At 35.3% G+C, this 17,127-nt stretch overlaps 1 protein-coding gene and 1 non-coding gene across 2 annotated transcripts; one reads left to right on the forward strand and one right to left on the reverse strand.

The window, feature by feature from the left end:
- Nucleotides 1–8,751: 8,751 nt before the first annotated feature.
- Nucleotides 8,752–9,222, forward strand: LOC130965623 (uncharacterized). The gene has a single exon (XM_057890392.1). The coding sequence runs from the start codon at nucleotides 8,752–8,754 to the stop codon at nucleotides 9,220–9,222; it is 471 nt and encodes a 156-aa protein (XP_057746375.1).
- Nucleotides 9,223–16,880: 7,658 nt separating this feature from the next.
- LOC130972585 (small nucleolar RNA R71) lies at nucleotides 16,881–16,988 on the reverse strand. The gene has a single exon (XR_009083745.1). It is a non-coding gene; the product is annotated as a small nucleolar RNA R71 (small nucleolar RNA).
- Nucleotides 16,989–17,127: the final 139 nt, after the last annotated feature.

A 17,127-nucleotide genomic window follows, 5' to 3' on the forward strand; every position in this document is an offset into this window, starting at 1 on the left:
TATATTTTAAATTAGAGTACGTGAATGAAAACTAACTAGTATTTTAATACAATAAATAATATTTTTAAAGTAATTTTAAGGATTCAATTAGTTTTCAGATTAAACCCAAAATTTCAAATTGAAACCCTAACCCTAATTAGCACACATTTTTCCCTTTACCCCAAAAGAAACCCTAGCAACCCTTTCTTATTCAGTAATACACATACATACAACACAACAGCTGCTATTGGAAAAAGAATGAAAGAAAGAAAGAAGGAAAGGGGGAGGAAGAGAGGGAGATCCGAGGGTGAGGGAGCGCCGGTGGAAGGGCGTTGGAGCTGGTGGGTCGCGCCGTTACGTCGCCTTGGCCGCCGTCGGGGAGCAAAGGCACGCGTACGGGAGGAGCGACTGCCACTGCTTCGCGTTCGTCGTTGTCTTCGTGGGATCCTTGTTGCCGCTGTCATCGTCGCCATGAAGCACGTCGCCGCTGCTGCCACTGATCGTGCCGTCGTCGTCGCTGTTCGTCTTTATGATGTCGCCATCATCCTTGAGTTCACGAAGAGAGAGAGAGAGAGAGATAGAGAGAAGCGAGCATGAGCCGGACAGGAAGAAGGTGCCGCCATGCCTTCTGTCGCCGTCGCCGATTAAGGGACGGAGGAGGACGTGCGCAAGGGAGTTGTTGGTGTTGGGTTGATGTCGTCGCTGCTGCTGGGAAATGCGCTGCCGTGGCGGAGAAACCCTGCTGCTGCTACTGAGATCCACTTCCGGTAAGAATTTTAAGTTGGTTTTCCTTTCCGTTGAATTTTCGGGAACTTCATTGCCGCTGCATGTTGTTCAGGTTGCAGCTGTCGCTTGGGTGGCTGCCAAGGCTGCCGCTAGATCTGTTCAAAGATCGTTGCTACTTATTTTTCTTATTTCAGTAAGTGTTTATGTTTCAAAAACCCCTGCATTAGTATTCTGTTATATTGGGTTATAAACTTTGAGGTTCTGGTAACGTAGGATCGTGTTCTTAGCATTGCATGTCGCTTTTAAGTTACTGTGAGTGCTACGAAAGTGATCAGGGACTGAGTTTGCGGTTGTTGTTGGTTTCGGGTTGAGATAAAAGAGTTCTGTTCATGCGTTTGGGTTATGGTTTCAACGAGTCGAGGTAGGGACTTTTCTAAAAACTAATTTATTTTAAATTGGAATTGTTATAAATAAATATGATGTGTGAAATGTATTTCTGGTGATTATGTAAGTCTTATGAACTGTCTGATTTGTCTTGGATGAATATGGTTGTCTGTTTGATTGAAATAATGTCTGATTGTATTAAAATGGAGTTTTCTGATTGTTTCAAATTGAAATGATTTTAATATTTAAAAGTCTGGATTTGGTGCTATTGGAAATTGATTTGGTCTTGAACATGTTGGAAAGAGTTGAGGATTAGTTTGGTTAGGACTCAAAAATGGAGGCAAAGTCCAAGTTTTAGGGGAGATGCTGCCAGATTTTTATGAAATTTAAAATTTTGTTTTAAAATGTGATTTAGAAAAGGATTGGATTTGAGAGGTTTTATGATTCGGTTTAAGGAAAGTTTATGTTTTAAGTTTGATTTAAATGTGAAAGTACCTATATTTTGAAGTTTGGTTAAAGAAGTACCTTTGGAGGAGTTTTAGAGGATTTTAAAAGGAATTGAACTTTGATTAATTAAATTCATATTGCTTTTGAAGTATTCTTTAAATTTTGACTAAACAATTCCGAGCCTTTGGGAAGGTTTCCGATTTAAAAATGAAATGAAATTGGTTTTTGGGCTTAAATAATTTTAGTTTTGAAATTGGTTCAGAACTTTTAGCTTACATGCCTTGGTTTTGATTTTAAATCTTCATTTTAATCGATTTCAATTTAAGTAACTATGATTTCAAAGATTTATAAAGAATTTAAGAAAAGAGGTATGTTATTCTTCTCCTAGAGTCTTGAGTCTTTACCAAGGATTGTTAATTAATTACTCTGATTTAATATAGTTAAACGGATGATTTAAAAGTGAAGAATTTGAGTCTTTTCAAAGAGAATTCCATTTGATATGATATTTGAAAGTCTTTTGGAAATTTTGGGAAATGTTACCTAAGGTAGCTCCGTTTTGAAAGAGAATTAATTTTTGAAGAAAAAGTGGATTATGAGGCTCAGTGAGGACGCTTACTGGAGACCCAAAGGATAAGGCTCAGTGGAGATGGCAATACGTAATGCCTATTGGAGGCCAGAAGGAAGGTTCCCCATGAGGACGACGATATATAACGCTCATGGAAGACACGTTGGCTAAGGTAGGGACGACGATACATAACGCCTACTCAAATACCATTGTCGGGTATTGGGCAATGAACTGACACGGGAGCTCACGGCTTGAATAGGAATAGACATTCATCTTTTGCATCTATGTGACATTGTTTGGGTCTGTATATTATAATTGGTTTGCCTATGTGAATACTTATGTTAATTGCTAAATGTTATACTTGTGGTAATTGCTTTTGATTGTGCTTGAACTATATTAATTGTGATTGTGTTTGATTGGTTGGTTTGTGATAAATTGGTTGATGATTGATTTGTTTGGGTCGGGGGCCGTGTTGGATTGGATGGGCCTAAGGCCGTGGTTGGTATGTTTGAGGTCTAGTTCTGTATAAAGTATCTGACTGGTTCAGCATAGACTTAATGAACTTATGCTTGGAACAGAACGATCATTTATACCGCGTAGGTAACTGCTTTCATGTTTATGTCTTAGTAAAGTATTAAAAATCAAACTGATTAAGCATAGACTTAATGAACTTATACTTGGACATGCTGGTCATTCATACCCTCTAGGAAAGATTTTAAGATTTTTATAATAGAGGAAAAAGTTTTCTAAGCTTTGGATAATTAGCTTATTTCTTCTTTTGAAATGGATTTTTGGATGTTAACTCTTTGGATTTCAAAAAGGCACATAAGACGAGCATTAATCACTGTACTTTAAAAACAGTTTTATTTTCGTATCTTATTATAGCAATTCTGTAACCCTACAGTGAGAACCAGCGAGGACGATGTTCTCACGCCCCTACAGATTTTTCCTTTTCAGAATATGGGCGACGAAGCTTCAGAAAAGTTATATTCATTTTCTGTTTATTTGATATTTTTGTATTATCTTAGTTATTATTTTTCCCTCGCCTTTATCTTTATCAATTTTGTAAGAGGGATAAGAATTTGTGATATGTATGTTTGTAAGTTATCGTTATATATATATATATATATATATATATATATATATATATATATATATATATATATATTAAAGAATTATATCTGGTTTGTATGTATATACATGTTTATGATCTCAATGAAAAAGTGTTTTGGAAGGTTATGCGGTTTTAAGTTTTAAACAGGCTCCTATTTTAGTATTAAATATGTTTAAAATTGTCATAATATCCAAGCTATCAAAGTGGCGCAGCCGGAAGCGTGATGCTCTGATAGTGAGGGTGTTACATACCGGATGTATCGGGTTCTGGCGATTTAACCGACACGTGAGCTCACGGCCAGTAGGAAAGATATGCATCATGTGCATTTGTATCTTTTTTTTTAGTGTGCATTGTCTTGGCTTGCTTAATTGTTTTTTATTCATGTTAATTGCTAATTGCCTACTTGTATATATGCTTTTTGTATGTGCTTGTCTTGTCTGATTTATTTGTCTGTGCACTGGAATTGGAGGATTGGAGAAAAGGCGGAGGAATCGAGGGTTTTAAAATGGTTTTGGTAAGTTTAGAACCTTAGCGGACCACCCCATTTATGGTTTTCATTTTAAATCTTTAATTTTTATAATGTGTCGGAGTTCTAGGATTGCGTCTGGCTTTCCAAGACCTTATATCTTATGTATGCGGCACCACTACCATGTTGAGAACCTCCAGTTCTCATTCCATACGTGCTGTTGTTTTTCAGATGCAGGTTGAGAAGCACCACACTGTGTATTCTGGAGACTCTAAGGAAGCGAAGAACTCTTGGGATTCAGGGTTGTATTTTAATTATATTTATATATGTATATAGATTTTCAACCTTATATTTTATGTTTGTCCCTCTTAGAGGTTGACTCGGAGAAATAGGTTGTCGGTTTTCTGTTTTGGGTTACCTTGGGGTGTTTATATATGTAAATGTATACGCTGGTCGGTCTTTGCTTTGCAGGCCGAGCCTAGAACTTGTTAATTGCATCTTTGGAACTCTGATATTATATATTTATATTATCTCTTCCGTTCAATTTTATCCACCTTTCTACTTTTATCCGACTGTGAGTGTTGCGTTATTCTACTTGTATTTTGTTTAATAACTTTTCTTCAAAGGCTCTTAGATAAAACTTCCATCTATATTATATATGTAATTTTACTTTTAGAGGTCATAATACCTCGCCACCTCAGTTTTATGACTTAAGCATAAGACTCTGTATAGTAGGGTGTTACAATTATAGTGCATGCATTGTATACTTTGGAATTATTATCACAGTATATATCTAGGCAAATTAATGACGACAACTTGAAAAGAGAAATTAGGTGTACTAAGCTAATGACAAGGTTACTAAAATCTGAAAAATGCTGAGATGTCATATGTGTGGACCCTGAAGCATTTAGGTAGTTGTGTCAAAAATTTAGAGGAACTGGTAGAGTAAAGGATTATACTCGCTCTTCAGTTGAAGAGCAAGTCGCTAAATTCCTACATATTATAGGGCATAATGTGAAAAATACATATTCAACAACTTGATAGAGATCCTATTGACTTGAATGACTCGTTTGAAAATATTGGATTTTCTGACATAGATGTTAATGTGGGACATGATACCCTTACGTTTTGTGCTAATTTAGATTCACCAAGTGCTCCTCATAGTCAACCAAATCAATTAGGAGGGACTTCAACTTTAAGAGATACAAAGCATAAGTCTCCTATGAATGATTTTTTGGAGGCACAATATGAGAAAGTTGCGTTGAAAATTACTACCATGACCGATGCTGTAAAAGAGGATAGTTATCTGCCTAGCAAGCTACATGACGTGGCTCAGAGGCAGGTTGAATCAGTTGAGAGACAAGCTTCTGTGGCTGAGAGGCAAGTTTCGATTGCCGAAAAATAAGTCTTGTTAATTGAAAGACAAGTTGCAATTGCTGAAAAAGGGTTAGCTATTATGCAACAAAGTAGGCCTTGCCTTTACAGCGAATCAGATGTATGTGATATGTTGACTGAATTGGGTCTGGTAGGTTCATATCAGATGCAATGTTATCAGTTTTATGTGAAAATGAGCAGAAAAAGTGCTAACTTTTTAGTATCCCACCTGAAATGCGACTGTATGCTCTTTTTCATTTCATGACTGCTGCTAGTGTTCATTTAGAAGATATGATACTTCCAGAAAATATTCACCATTACAGGTATAATTTTAAACGCACTTACTTTCTACTTAATTTGAGGTTATTGTTTTTAACAATTGGTTATGTGTTTCTTATTGTCATAAAGTATGAGTATATATCTTCAGAATTTGAATAAGATATTATTTTCTATTTTATTTATATTAACACATGGTTGTTTATCGCTTTTTGTTGATACTTTGAGATTGACTGGTTGTTTGAATAGAAAGATACTGACAAAATAGTTTATTATGATTAACTCTAATCTTTGTGTTAAATTATATTTGTTGTATATGCTTGTTCTGGAATCATAATACTTGAAAATGTTTTAGAATAATGAGTACGCTGCTTAGTACAAACAGAAATCGATCATGTGTTAATATTTTTAACTAGGAAAAACTTTCTTTTTTTAAGTAGATGTTTAAAGATGGCTCAAGCTATGTAGAATTGATTTTTTTTGAAAGTAGGCGTATGCTAATGACTCTGACCGTGAAGAATGACCCTTTTTGAAACTAGTGTGGTGATAAAATAGTACTCTCCTAAAGTCCTGCTCATTGTTACTCTTTTGGTGTTTTGTTATATGTTTACAAAAGTTGTATATGATTTTTTGTCGCATGTAGTAAGAAAGAAATGTTAGCTACTTCTGATGTTAATATTTTATTTTGTAAAGACGATTTAGTGAAACTTTTTCTTAAATATGATTAAGGAGATTAATGATGTAACGTATGAGTAATTTTTATTATTATTTTATGAAATTATTTGTTTGTATATATTTAAAAAACAATAATACATCTTTTTATTTATGACAGGTAGAAGACAATAAAAAAGAATAAATTCAAAAAAATATTATTGTTAACAAAGTAATATGTTAAAATCCTAAAATACAATTGGGATCACTTTTTTTTATTAGAAAAATGATTTGAATACATTAATATATTATAATTTATTTATAACAAAGGTAAGGGTATTAATGTAATTTCACTCGGGTATAATTTTCTCTCTTCTTACTTTTTCTTCTATCCAAGCAAAAGAAAAATTTCTTTTTATTTTCTTTCCATCCATTTTCTCTTCAACCAAAGAATACACAAAAAAAAAAAACTTTTCTTTCTATTTTCTTTCCTCCCATTTTCCATCTTGCATCCAAACAAAGTGTAAAAGCCAATTTTGTTTACAAAAAAATTTAAGAAAATGTAACTACTTTATTGCTAGTATCAACTTACTGATGATACTGCCAAAACAACATAGCTTTATTCTCTGAGGTGGCTATTTACAATTGCTATTAGAACAAAAAGGCCAAATATTTTAGATTTAGTTTTCCTAAAATTGTTTAGTTACTTTAGAAAAAAAAGTAAATTAATCTACATCATTAAATTATTAGATGGTTATGATTTTATCATATTAAAATCTTTTTATAAAATAATCAAAAGAAGTTAAAAAAGGACTTTTTGATAAAATTGATTTTTCTGATATTGATACTATATTATTATACGACGGCTGCTTCTCATCTTGTAGAGGAATTTCAAATGATTTTTTCTTTTTATTTCATCTTCTTTCTCTTTTATTTTTTTCTTTCTTTTTTCTTCAACAAAAAAGAAAATTATTTTTAATTCTCCTCCTTTTTTACAATATTTAATCCTCTTTTTATATTTTACTGTCATGTTCTTTAACTAATAATTTGATGTTGGTTTAATAGATCTCTAATAAATTTATATTGATATAAATTGAATTAATTTATTTGTATTTTTATGTAATTTTATGTATTTATGATGTTTGTTTTGTGTCTAATATTGTAGTTTAAGTTTAAATGTGTGGCTTGTTAATCCTAATCTAAGTAGCCTATACTTATCATTTTCATTATATTAGTGTAGAATGATAAACATGACTTAAGATTAGAGAAAATATATTATGATAAGAACATACAAATAGTAAAAAGCATAAACAAAATAAAAAATACAAAATCCCTAAAGTCATTCATTATAAATTCTAAAAGAAAAATTGCAAAATTCAAACAAATAATTTTTCATCCTATCAATTAGTTAACTAAATTTGGTGCTATAACTTGACTTTATGATTCATCAGTAATGTCATGGCATGAATAAAGTAGCAAAACAACTTGACTTTAGGGATTCGATGTGAAAATTTCAACAATATAAACACTATTATAAGAAAAGTAATAATACAAAAGAACTTCAATAAGTTTTAAAAATGTTAAGAAAATGATAATAAAAAATAAAAAATATTACAACATGACAATTTTGGGTAGAATGTTTCCTTGTTAATGCCATTTTCTTATTTGATTGCTTTTCTACCCAGATTTTGAGTCTTTTTCTATCTTTTTGTCTTTTTTTTTTCAAGCCTTTCACATTTCCAAGTAGTCTTTCTAATGCAACTCCATTTGAACAACTATTAACAATTTTTTTTACATCATCATCTTAATTGCGTCTACAAAAAGAATTTACCTTCTTACATGCTTCATCTATAACCTGCTCAACAAAACTAAATGTTATTTCAAAATATGATGATTGAGCAGCTAATTTGATTGCTTTAGAACATATATTCTTATACCATCCTGTGACATCCATTCTAATATCATTTTGAACAACTTTTTTATCTGAACAATCATCTCTCTTGCTTTTCTAATCCATCTCTTTGTAATATATTGATCTGAAATTCGCTTCACATCCCAAACATTTAAAATTTTCAAACTATGACAACATAAGAATCCTGTTGTTTCAAATATTCCACAACTATAAGTAATTATCATATATTTCACATTGTCAGACACAGTGTATTCTCATCTTTTTTAAAAATGACAACTTGATATTCACAAATGTGATTATTCTCTTTACGAGAAACCATATAAGTAACAGAACTCCAATCAAATTCATTTTGAAATAAATTAAATGTAATAGGAGTATATACCTGTGCAGCATACTTTAATAATAGCGAGTGAATCATCTTAGGTCTAGGAAACTTTTGTCTTGCATTGTATTCAGCTTGTCATTCCTTATATCGCTTGACACCGACGGTCAAATTGTTTGAGAAAATTATGTCTAAGCTTGACTACATAAAATCTTTCAAGTTACTATTAAAACTTTCACTAAGTTGAGTACTTGGCTTCCTTATAGTATACCCCTTCTTCATATAGCAATATGAGCCCATTTTTTCTTTACTTTATAAGTACTCTTCAACCAGGTATTATCTTCCACTTTGTATCTTTGAAGCAATGCATCCCATGCCCTTGAAAATTGAAACTAATCTTCAGAATTATACATACAAGCTTTGAAATCTTTCAAGATATAAGAACCATCTTTTGACTTATTCCCTAAATGTCTAATATCATTTTGCATAATATGCCAAACACATCATCCATGGTAGGTTTTGATGACATGTCATCATGTCATATTTTTCTATGCTTTTTGAGGATGAAGATACTGAGAAAGTGAAAAGAAGCAGAGGAATCACCAAACAGAGAATGGATGGTGTTGATGACGACCAAGAGGAGAGAAAACACCAAAAAAGTAGAAGAAAACCAAAAGTAGAGGGAGAGCAAGCTTCTAGTGCACTGGATTTGAGCCAAATGCAGAGAGCTATTGAAGAAATGTCTCAGCAATTCATGAGAGCACAGGAGCAACAGCAAGAACAATACTTGAGGCAACAAGAGCAATACTTGAAAGCCCAAGAGCAACAAGAGCATTGGCAACAGCAAATGATGGAGAAGCAAGAAAGCTTCCAACTCAAGATGTTGGAGCAACAAAGAGAGTTTCAAGAAAGAATTTTGGAGGGGCGAAAGGAACAATCAGCAAGCGTTCAAGAATCAGTTAATGGATTGTTCCTACGCCAAGCCAAGTATGGGGAGTACACTTAGAATCTCTATCAATGGAAGAATATATATCATACTATTGGAGAGCATGTGCACGTGGATAGAATGGGGGTATAATATGCAAAATCAAGCAAAGTTGGATTATGTAGTCCATGGCATGCCAACATTGAACCAAGAGATCAAGCCATTTGCTCAATGCCCAGAATTTATGGAGCAGTAGAGAGCACAAGTCAGAAAGAATATAGCACACATGCAGCATGGATTGGAGACAGCTAGACTCTCGGGTCAAGTAGATCAAATTTGGGATCATAGGTGCCCTACTGAAGAACCCCAAGAAAGAAAGAAGAAGGGAAAATCCAGCAGAAGGGAAGAGCATGACAACTAGAGGTGGTGAAGTTCCTTTCATAGTTTTTTATTTAAATAAGGAAGATGCATGTCTGAAACATGATATGCCTCCAATTCTTTCATGTTTTGCACTTTCATGCTTTAATAGAGTTCTTGCTAGCTTGCATTGTGCTTGTTATCAATCATTTGCTTACATTCTATTTTGTTCCCTTTTGCATAAATAAAAGAAAAATGTTTGATACAGAAAGTGATTGTCCAATGTTGTGGGAATTAGAATGAAATTCAATGGTGGTACTTGTTTGATTTAATGATTAGCTCACTAATAAAAGCTGCCTAATAAGATGTTCTTTGTAGTGTGAATTAGTTTGCTGCTATAAAACCTCTCATTAATGAGCATCCCTTGTGAATGAAGCAAAATAAGAAAAAAAAAAGAGAAAGAGAAAAGCTAAGAATTGGCAAAGAAACAAACAATAAGGCTAGACACCAATAGCTTAGACCTTAGGACATATGCCTGTGGTGCTTTTGTACTAGGATATGCTTGGACAAATAGGTTCTAAGGAGTATTTTAAAACTTGGCCACTTGGATTAACTAATCTGGGATTGCCAATCGAAAGTCCATTATCAAGAGCAACCTAGTTACAAAGCATTTAGTGATCCAAAGAGATGCTGGGCATCAATGTTCCTAGGAATAAATTGTGAGCCATGTGTCTGTGGTGAAGTAGTGTGGAGCAAAATTGAGCCAAAAGGGCTGCTGTAACACTTGCCACCAAGCTTTCATTAAGAAATAAGCTTTCTAAGCAAACAGAAAGAAAGAAAAAGCTAACAGGGATCAATCAAAAAGCAAGGCATTATAACAGCAACTCTAGTGAACCATCAAAGAGACATTCCATATCAGATAGCTAAGAATAATTGAGCTACATTTGTCTGCATAAAACCCCATGAACCAAGTTCAATTATCTGCTAAATAAGGACATGTATGCTTCTCTGTTTCATTTCATTTCTCCTTATGTTTAGTGCTTGCTTGGGGACAAGCAAGATTTAAGTTTGGTGTTGTGATGACAAGTCATTGATAAACCACTATTTTATGGTTTATCTTGTGCTCAATTGAGTGGTTTTTATCTACTCTTTACCCACTTATTCATACTATTTGCATGGTTTTACATTTGCCTTCCTAATCATGTGCTTTGATTGAAAACATGTTTCTTTGGACTTATATTTGCTAATATTAATCCTCTCTTATTACCATTAGATGCATTGATATGTGTGTTAAGTGTTTTCAGATATTATAAGGCAGGAATGACTCAGAGGATGGAAAGGAAGCATGCAAAAATGGAAGGAATACAATAAGTTGGAGAAATCGCTAAGCTATCCAGCCTGACCTCTTCGCACTCAAATGGCTATAACTTTAGCTACAGAGGTCCAAATGACGCGGTTTTAGTTGCGTTGGAAAGCTAACGTCTGGGGCTTCGATTTTATATATAATATGCTATAGTTTCCCTGACGCTAGGCGATGCGACCGCGTGATCCATGCGGCCGCGTCGCAGTGACGGAAATCCAGCGTGGTTGAATTCGAGACCAGCGATTTCTGGGCTGTTTTTGACCCAATTTTCAGCCCAGAACACACAGATTAGAGGCTATAAAGTGGGAGAATGCATCCATTCATAAGGAGGCTCTCATAATTCACCTTTCATATTTTAGATGTAGTTTTAGAAAGAGAGGTTCTCTACTCTCTCTCTTAGGATTAGGATTTAGGACTTCTCTTAGTTTTAGGAGTGACTCTCAATCCCAGGTTCTTTATTTTTATTTATCCCAATTTAATTTATGAACTCTTCCATGTTACAGATTACTCTTTTAAATTAATGTTATTTGAGATATTTCAGTTTAATATTGCTTTCTTTTATTTATGTTATTGTTGTTTTCAATCGGAAGACATTTTTATTCCAGTAGCTTCAATTTCCTTTCCTTTTGGTTTTAGTTAAGAAATCAGTAACTCAGGAGTTATCCAATTCAACAGCATAATTGATAATTGTTATCTCCTCTAATTGAATTGAACTTCAATAATCCCAATCTTTTCTTAGGAATTAACTCGGATTTGAAGATCAAACTAATTAGTCACTTGACCTTCCTCTGCTTTAAGTAAGGGTTAACTAAGTGAAATTGAGATTCAATTTTTATTATCATTGATAAGGATAATTCGGTCTGGACTTCCAATTTCTAATACATTGCCAAAAGTTTATGTTTATTGTTATTATTTTATTCCCTCTGCCATTGCTTTTCTAACTTTTTACCTTGATCCAAAAACCCCAAAACATACCTTTGCATAACCAATAATAAGAACATACTTCCCTGCAATTCCTTGAGAAGACGACCCGAGATTTGAATACTTGGTTAACAATTTTTAAGGGGTTTGTTACTTGTGACAACCAAAACGTTTGCACGAAGGGATTTCTGTTAGTTTAGAAGCTATATCTACAACGCGAATATTTTTATAAATTCTTTACTAGCAAAAATTCCAACGTCAAAATGGCGCCGTTGTCGGGGAATTGCAAACGTGTGCCTTATTATTGGTTATTGTAAATATTTAAAATTTTTTTTTTGCTTGTTTATTTATTTTTTTTTAATTTTTACTAATTACTATGAATTCTCACCCCTCTGGTTTCAAGTTTGATTCCAATGTTGTTGTTAGGGATGGAAATTATAATGATAACAGGCATCAAGGTTGGAAGAATCAAAGATGGGAGGAGCCACAAGGATTTACTCAACCCTCATGGCAACAACCGCCTCCAATGGACTATCAACAACCATTTTGTGATGCATATCAAGGCAATGGCTATAGTGAGCGCTCTTTTGATTATCAATTACCACCACCATACGCCTATGAACCCCTCCTCAACATAACTTTGGACCACCAAACTCACAAGCCCCTTTCTGCCATTCACCTCCATATAACCCTAACCCTCAACCACCATACCAACCACCTTATGAGCCATATAAACCATATATAGAACCACCCCAATTCCAACCCAATTACTCACAAGAACCACCACTTCAATATTCACCATCTCCATATCCATCAATCCAAGAGCACTATGATCCTATTTATGAAAGCCGAGTGCATCAAGAGACAAAGGATTGTCTCAAGGAAACAGTGGATCGATGTCAGGTAACCATTCATCAATTGGGGCAAGCAATAATGAGTCAATTAGCTTCCCGACGTTCGGACACTCAAGGAACCCCCATGGCTTCATGTGGATAATCTAATGAAGAACGTAGTATGAAGGAGATACTAGAAACTCCAGTGAACAGTACGGAGCATGACTTTGTACTGGAACAAGTAGAGGAAGCCAGAATTATTGAAGAAGAAGAATTGGTTGAAGACTTAGGAGATGCTGAACATCCATGGGAAAGTCAAAACATAGAGCCTCCTTCCAAGACGGTTGCAATTGATGTTGAGGAGGGTGTACAACCTCCAAGGCATATCACAGTTGAAGACTTGGAAGAGGTTGATCAAGAGATGGAGATTCAAGAAGAAGAAGCACAACCTCTCATGCCCTTAGAAAGCAATGAAGAGAAGATTGAATTGGAAGAAAGCTACCAAGAGGAAGAGGTTGAAATTAAAGAAGCTTGCAAAGAGGTGGTAATTATCAGAAAAGAGCACAAGGGAGTGGAGCTCGCAATTTCATTGAAGATACCTCCCCCTAAGTTGCTGATGAGCGGATAATTTATACACTTTTTGGCATTGTTTTTAGTATGTTTTTGGTATGATCTAGTTAGTTTTTAGTATATTTTTATTAGTTTTTAGTTAAAATTCACTTTTCTGGACTTTACTATGAGTTTGTGTGTTTTTCTGTGATTTCAGGTATTTTTTGGCTGAAATTGAGGGATCTGAGCAAAAATCGGATCCAGAGACTCAAAAGGACTGCAGATGCTGTTGGATTCTGACCTCCCTGCACTCGAAGTGGATTTTCGGGAGCTACAGAAGCCCAATTGGCGCGCTCTCAACGGCGTTGGAAAGTAGACATCCTGGGCTTTCCAGCAATATATGATAGTTCATACTTTGCCCAAGATTTGATGGCCCAAACCGGCGTTCAAAGTCACCTACAGAAATTCCAGCGTTAAACGCCGGAACTGGCACCTAAATGGGAGTTAAACGCCCAAACTGGCACCAAAGCTGGCGTTTAACTCCAAGAAGAGTCTCTACACGAAATTGCTTCATTGCTCAGCCCAAGCACACACCAAGTGGGCCCGGAAGTGGATTTTTATGTCATTTACTCATCTTTTGTACACCTTAGGCTACTAGTTTTCTATAAGTAGGACCTTTTACTATTGTATTTGAAATCTGGGTAGCTACCTTCGTGTTTTATGCTATCTTAGATCATTGGGAGGCTGGCCATTTGGCCATGCCTAGACCTTGTTCTTATGTATTTTCAACGGTGGAGTTTCTACACACCATAGATTAAGGTGTGGAGCTCTGCTGTACCTTAAGTATTAATGCAATTACTATTATTCTTCTATTCAATTCCGCTTGTTCTTTGTCCAAGATATCACTTGTTCTTCAACTTGATGAATGTGATGATCAGTGACACTCATCACCATTCTCACCTATGAACAAGGTGACTGACAACCATTCTTGTTCTACAAGCATCCGAGGCTTAGTGAATATCTCTTGGATTCTTTAACCGGAATCTTCGTGGTATAGGCAAGAACTGATGGCGGCATTCAAGAGAATCCGGAAGGTCTAACCTTGTCTGTGGTATTCTGAGTAGGATTCAATGATTGAATGACTGTGACGTGCTTCAAACTCCTAGCAGGCGGGGCGTTAGTGACAGACGCAAAAGTATCGATGGATATTATTCCGGCCTGACCGAGAACCGACAGCTGAATTCCGCTATGCTGTGACAGAGCATATGCAATCGCTTTCACTGAGAGGATGGGAGGTAGCCATTGACAACGGTGAAACCCTACACGAGCTTGCCATGGAAAGGAGTAAGAAGGATTGGATGAAGACAGTAGGAAAGCAGAGAGACGGAAGGGAAGGCATCTTCATGCGCTTATCTGAAGTTCCTACCAATGAATTACATAAGTATCTCTATCTTTATCTTATATGTTATTTTCGTTCATCACCATTATACATTTGAGTCTGCCTGACTAAGATTTGCAAGATGACCATAGCTTGCTTCAATACTAACAATCTCCGTGGGATCGACCCTTACTCGCGTAAGGTTTATTACTTGGACGACCCAGTGCACTTGCTGGTTAGTTGTGCGAAGTTGTGTAATGCCATGGAATTGAGCTACCAAGTTTTTGGAGTTCATGACCGGGGATTATGAGAGTTGTGAAAAAGTATTGTTCACAATTTCGCGCACCAAGTTTTTGGCGCCGTTGCCGGGGATTGTTCAGTTTGGACAACTGACGGTTTATCTTGTTGCTTAGATTAGGTATTTTTTTTTTCGAAATTCTTGAAGATGAATTCTAGAGTTTCATGATGATTTGTTGAAGTCTGGCTGGCTGAGAAGCCATGTCTAATCTCATTGGACCGAGGTTTCAACTTATCATCACAAGAGCTTGTTGATTTTTATCAATCTTGCTTTTGGAGCAGTGATCTGCTAAGGCTTGGCTGGCCTTTGGCCATGTCTAGTGTTTTGGACCGAAGCTTTCTTTGAAAGCTTGGCTGGCTGTGAAGCCATGTCTAATTCCTGGACCGGAGTCTTAGACTAGCATTGCACTGATTCCTGGAATTCTCATTAAGAATTTTGATACCTTTTTCCACTTAATTTTCGAAAAACACAAAAAAATCAAAAAAATCATAAAACCCAAAAATTTCTTGTTTGAGTCTAGTGTCTCATCTTAAGTTTGGTGTCTTGCATGCATTGTTATTTGATTCTTGTTGCATTTTGATTATTAAAAATCCAAAAATATTTTTTTTAGTTGTGTCTTTTCAAGTCAATAATACAAAGAATTGAAGATTCTGAACATGCTGCAGAGGAATTATACAGAAAAAGCTGGGCGTTCAAAACGCCCAGTGAAGAAGGACAGACTGGCGTTTAAACGCCAGCCAGGGTACCTGGTTGGGCGTTTAACGCCCAAAAAGGGTGCATTTTGGGCGTTAAACGCCAGAATGGATACCATTCTGGGCGTTTAATGCCAGGATGGCAAAGGGGGAAGATTTTGTTTTTCAAATCAATTTTTTTTTCAAGTTTTCAAAGTTTTTCAAAATCAAATCTTTTTCAAATCATATCCTTTCAATCAAATGTTTTCAAAATCAATTTCTTTCCTTTTTCAAAGATACTTGCTAACAATTAATGATTTGATTGAACATCTCAAGTATATTGCCTTTTCTGTTGAGAAAGGTTTAATGTTTGAATCATATCTTTTCTTGTTAGGCAAGTAATTAATCAAATCTTTTTAAAATTGTTTTCAAATCAAATCTTCTTAAAATTATTTTCAAATCATATCTTCTCAATCACATCTTTTTCAAAATAAGTTTTCAATCAAATCTTTTTAATTTCTAATTTCAAAATCTTTTTCAAAAATCACTTGATTTCTTTTCCACTTTGAATTTTCGAAAATTATCAATCAGTTTTTCAAAATGTTTTCAAACTTTTTAATTTAATTTTCGAAAATTCTCTTCCCTCCTTCCCACATCCTTCTATTTATGGAGTACTACTCCTTCTTAATGCACAACTCGAATTCTATCTAATCAAGTTCGAATTCTTCTATTTCCTTCTTCTATTTTTCTTTTCCTCTGACACCTCAAGGAATCTCTATACTGTGACATAGAGGATTCCACATTTTCTTGTTCTCTTCTCTTTCATATGAGCAGGAGCAAAGACAAAGGCATTCTTGTTGAAGCTGACCCTGAACCTGAAAGGACCTTAAAGCGAAAGCTAAGAGAAGCTAAGGCACAACTCTCTGTAGAGGACCTAACCGAATTCTTCAAGGAAGAAGAAGATATGGCAGCCGAAAACAACAACAATGCCAACAATGCAAGGAAGGTGCTGGGTGACTTTACTGCACCTACTCCCGACTTCTATGGGAGAAGCATCTCTATCCCTGCCATTGGAGCAAACAACTTTGAGCTTAAGCCTCAATTAGTTTCTCTAATGCAACAGAATTGCAAGTTCCATGGACTTCCAATGGAAGATCCTCATCAGTTTTTAGCTGAGTTCTTGCAAATCTGTGACACAGTCAAGACTAATGGGGTTGACCCTGAGGTCTACAGACTGATGCTATTCCCTTTTGCTGTGAGAGACAGAGCTAGAATATGGTTGGACTCACAACCTAAAGATAGCCTGGACTCTTGGGAAAAGCTAGTCAATGCCTTCTTGGCAAAGTTTTTTCCACCTCAAAAATGGAGTAAGCTTAGAGTGGAAGTCCAAACCTTCAGACAGAAGGATGGAGAATCCCTCTATGAAGCTTGGGAAAGATACAAACAATTGATCAGAAAATGTCCTTCTGACATGCTTTCTGAATGGAGCATCATAGGTATTTTCTATGATGGTCTCTCTGAACTATCCAAGATGTCTTTGGATAGCTCTGCTGGAGGATCTCTTCATCTGAAGAAGACGCCTACAGAGGCTCAGGAACTAATTGACATGGTTGCAA

The sequence above is a fragment of the Arachis stenosperma genome, chromosome 3 (genome assembly GCF_014773155.1).
Source record: "Arachis stenosperma cultivar V10309 chromosome 3, arast.V10309.gnm1.PFL2, whole genome shotgun sequence".
NCBI classification, from domain to species: Eukaryota; Viridiplantae; Streptophyta; class Magnoliopsida; order Fabales; family Fabaceae; genus Arachis; species Arachis stenosperma.

Excerpts from the sequence above, each read along its gene's own strand:
- LOC130965623 (XM_057890392.1), top strand. The coding sequence starts at position 8,752 with ATGTCATATTTTTCTATGCTTTTTGAGGATGAAGATACTGAGAAAGTG.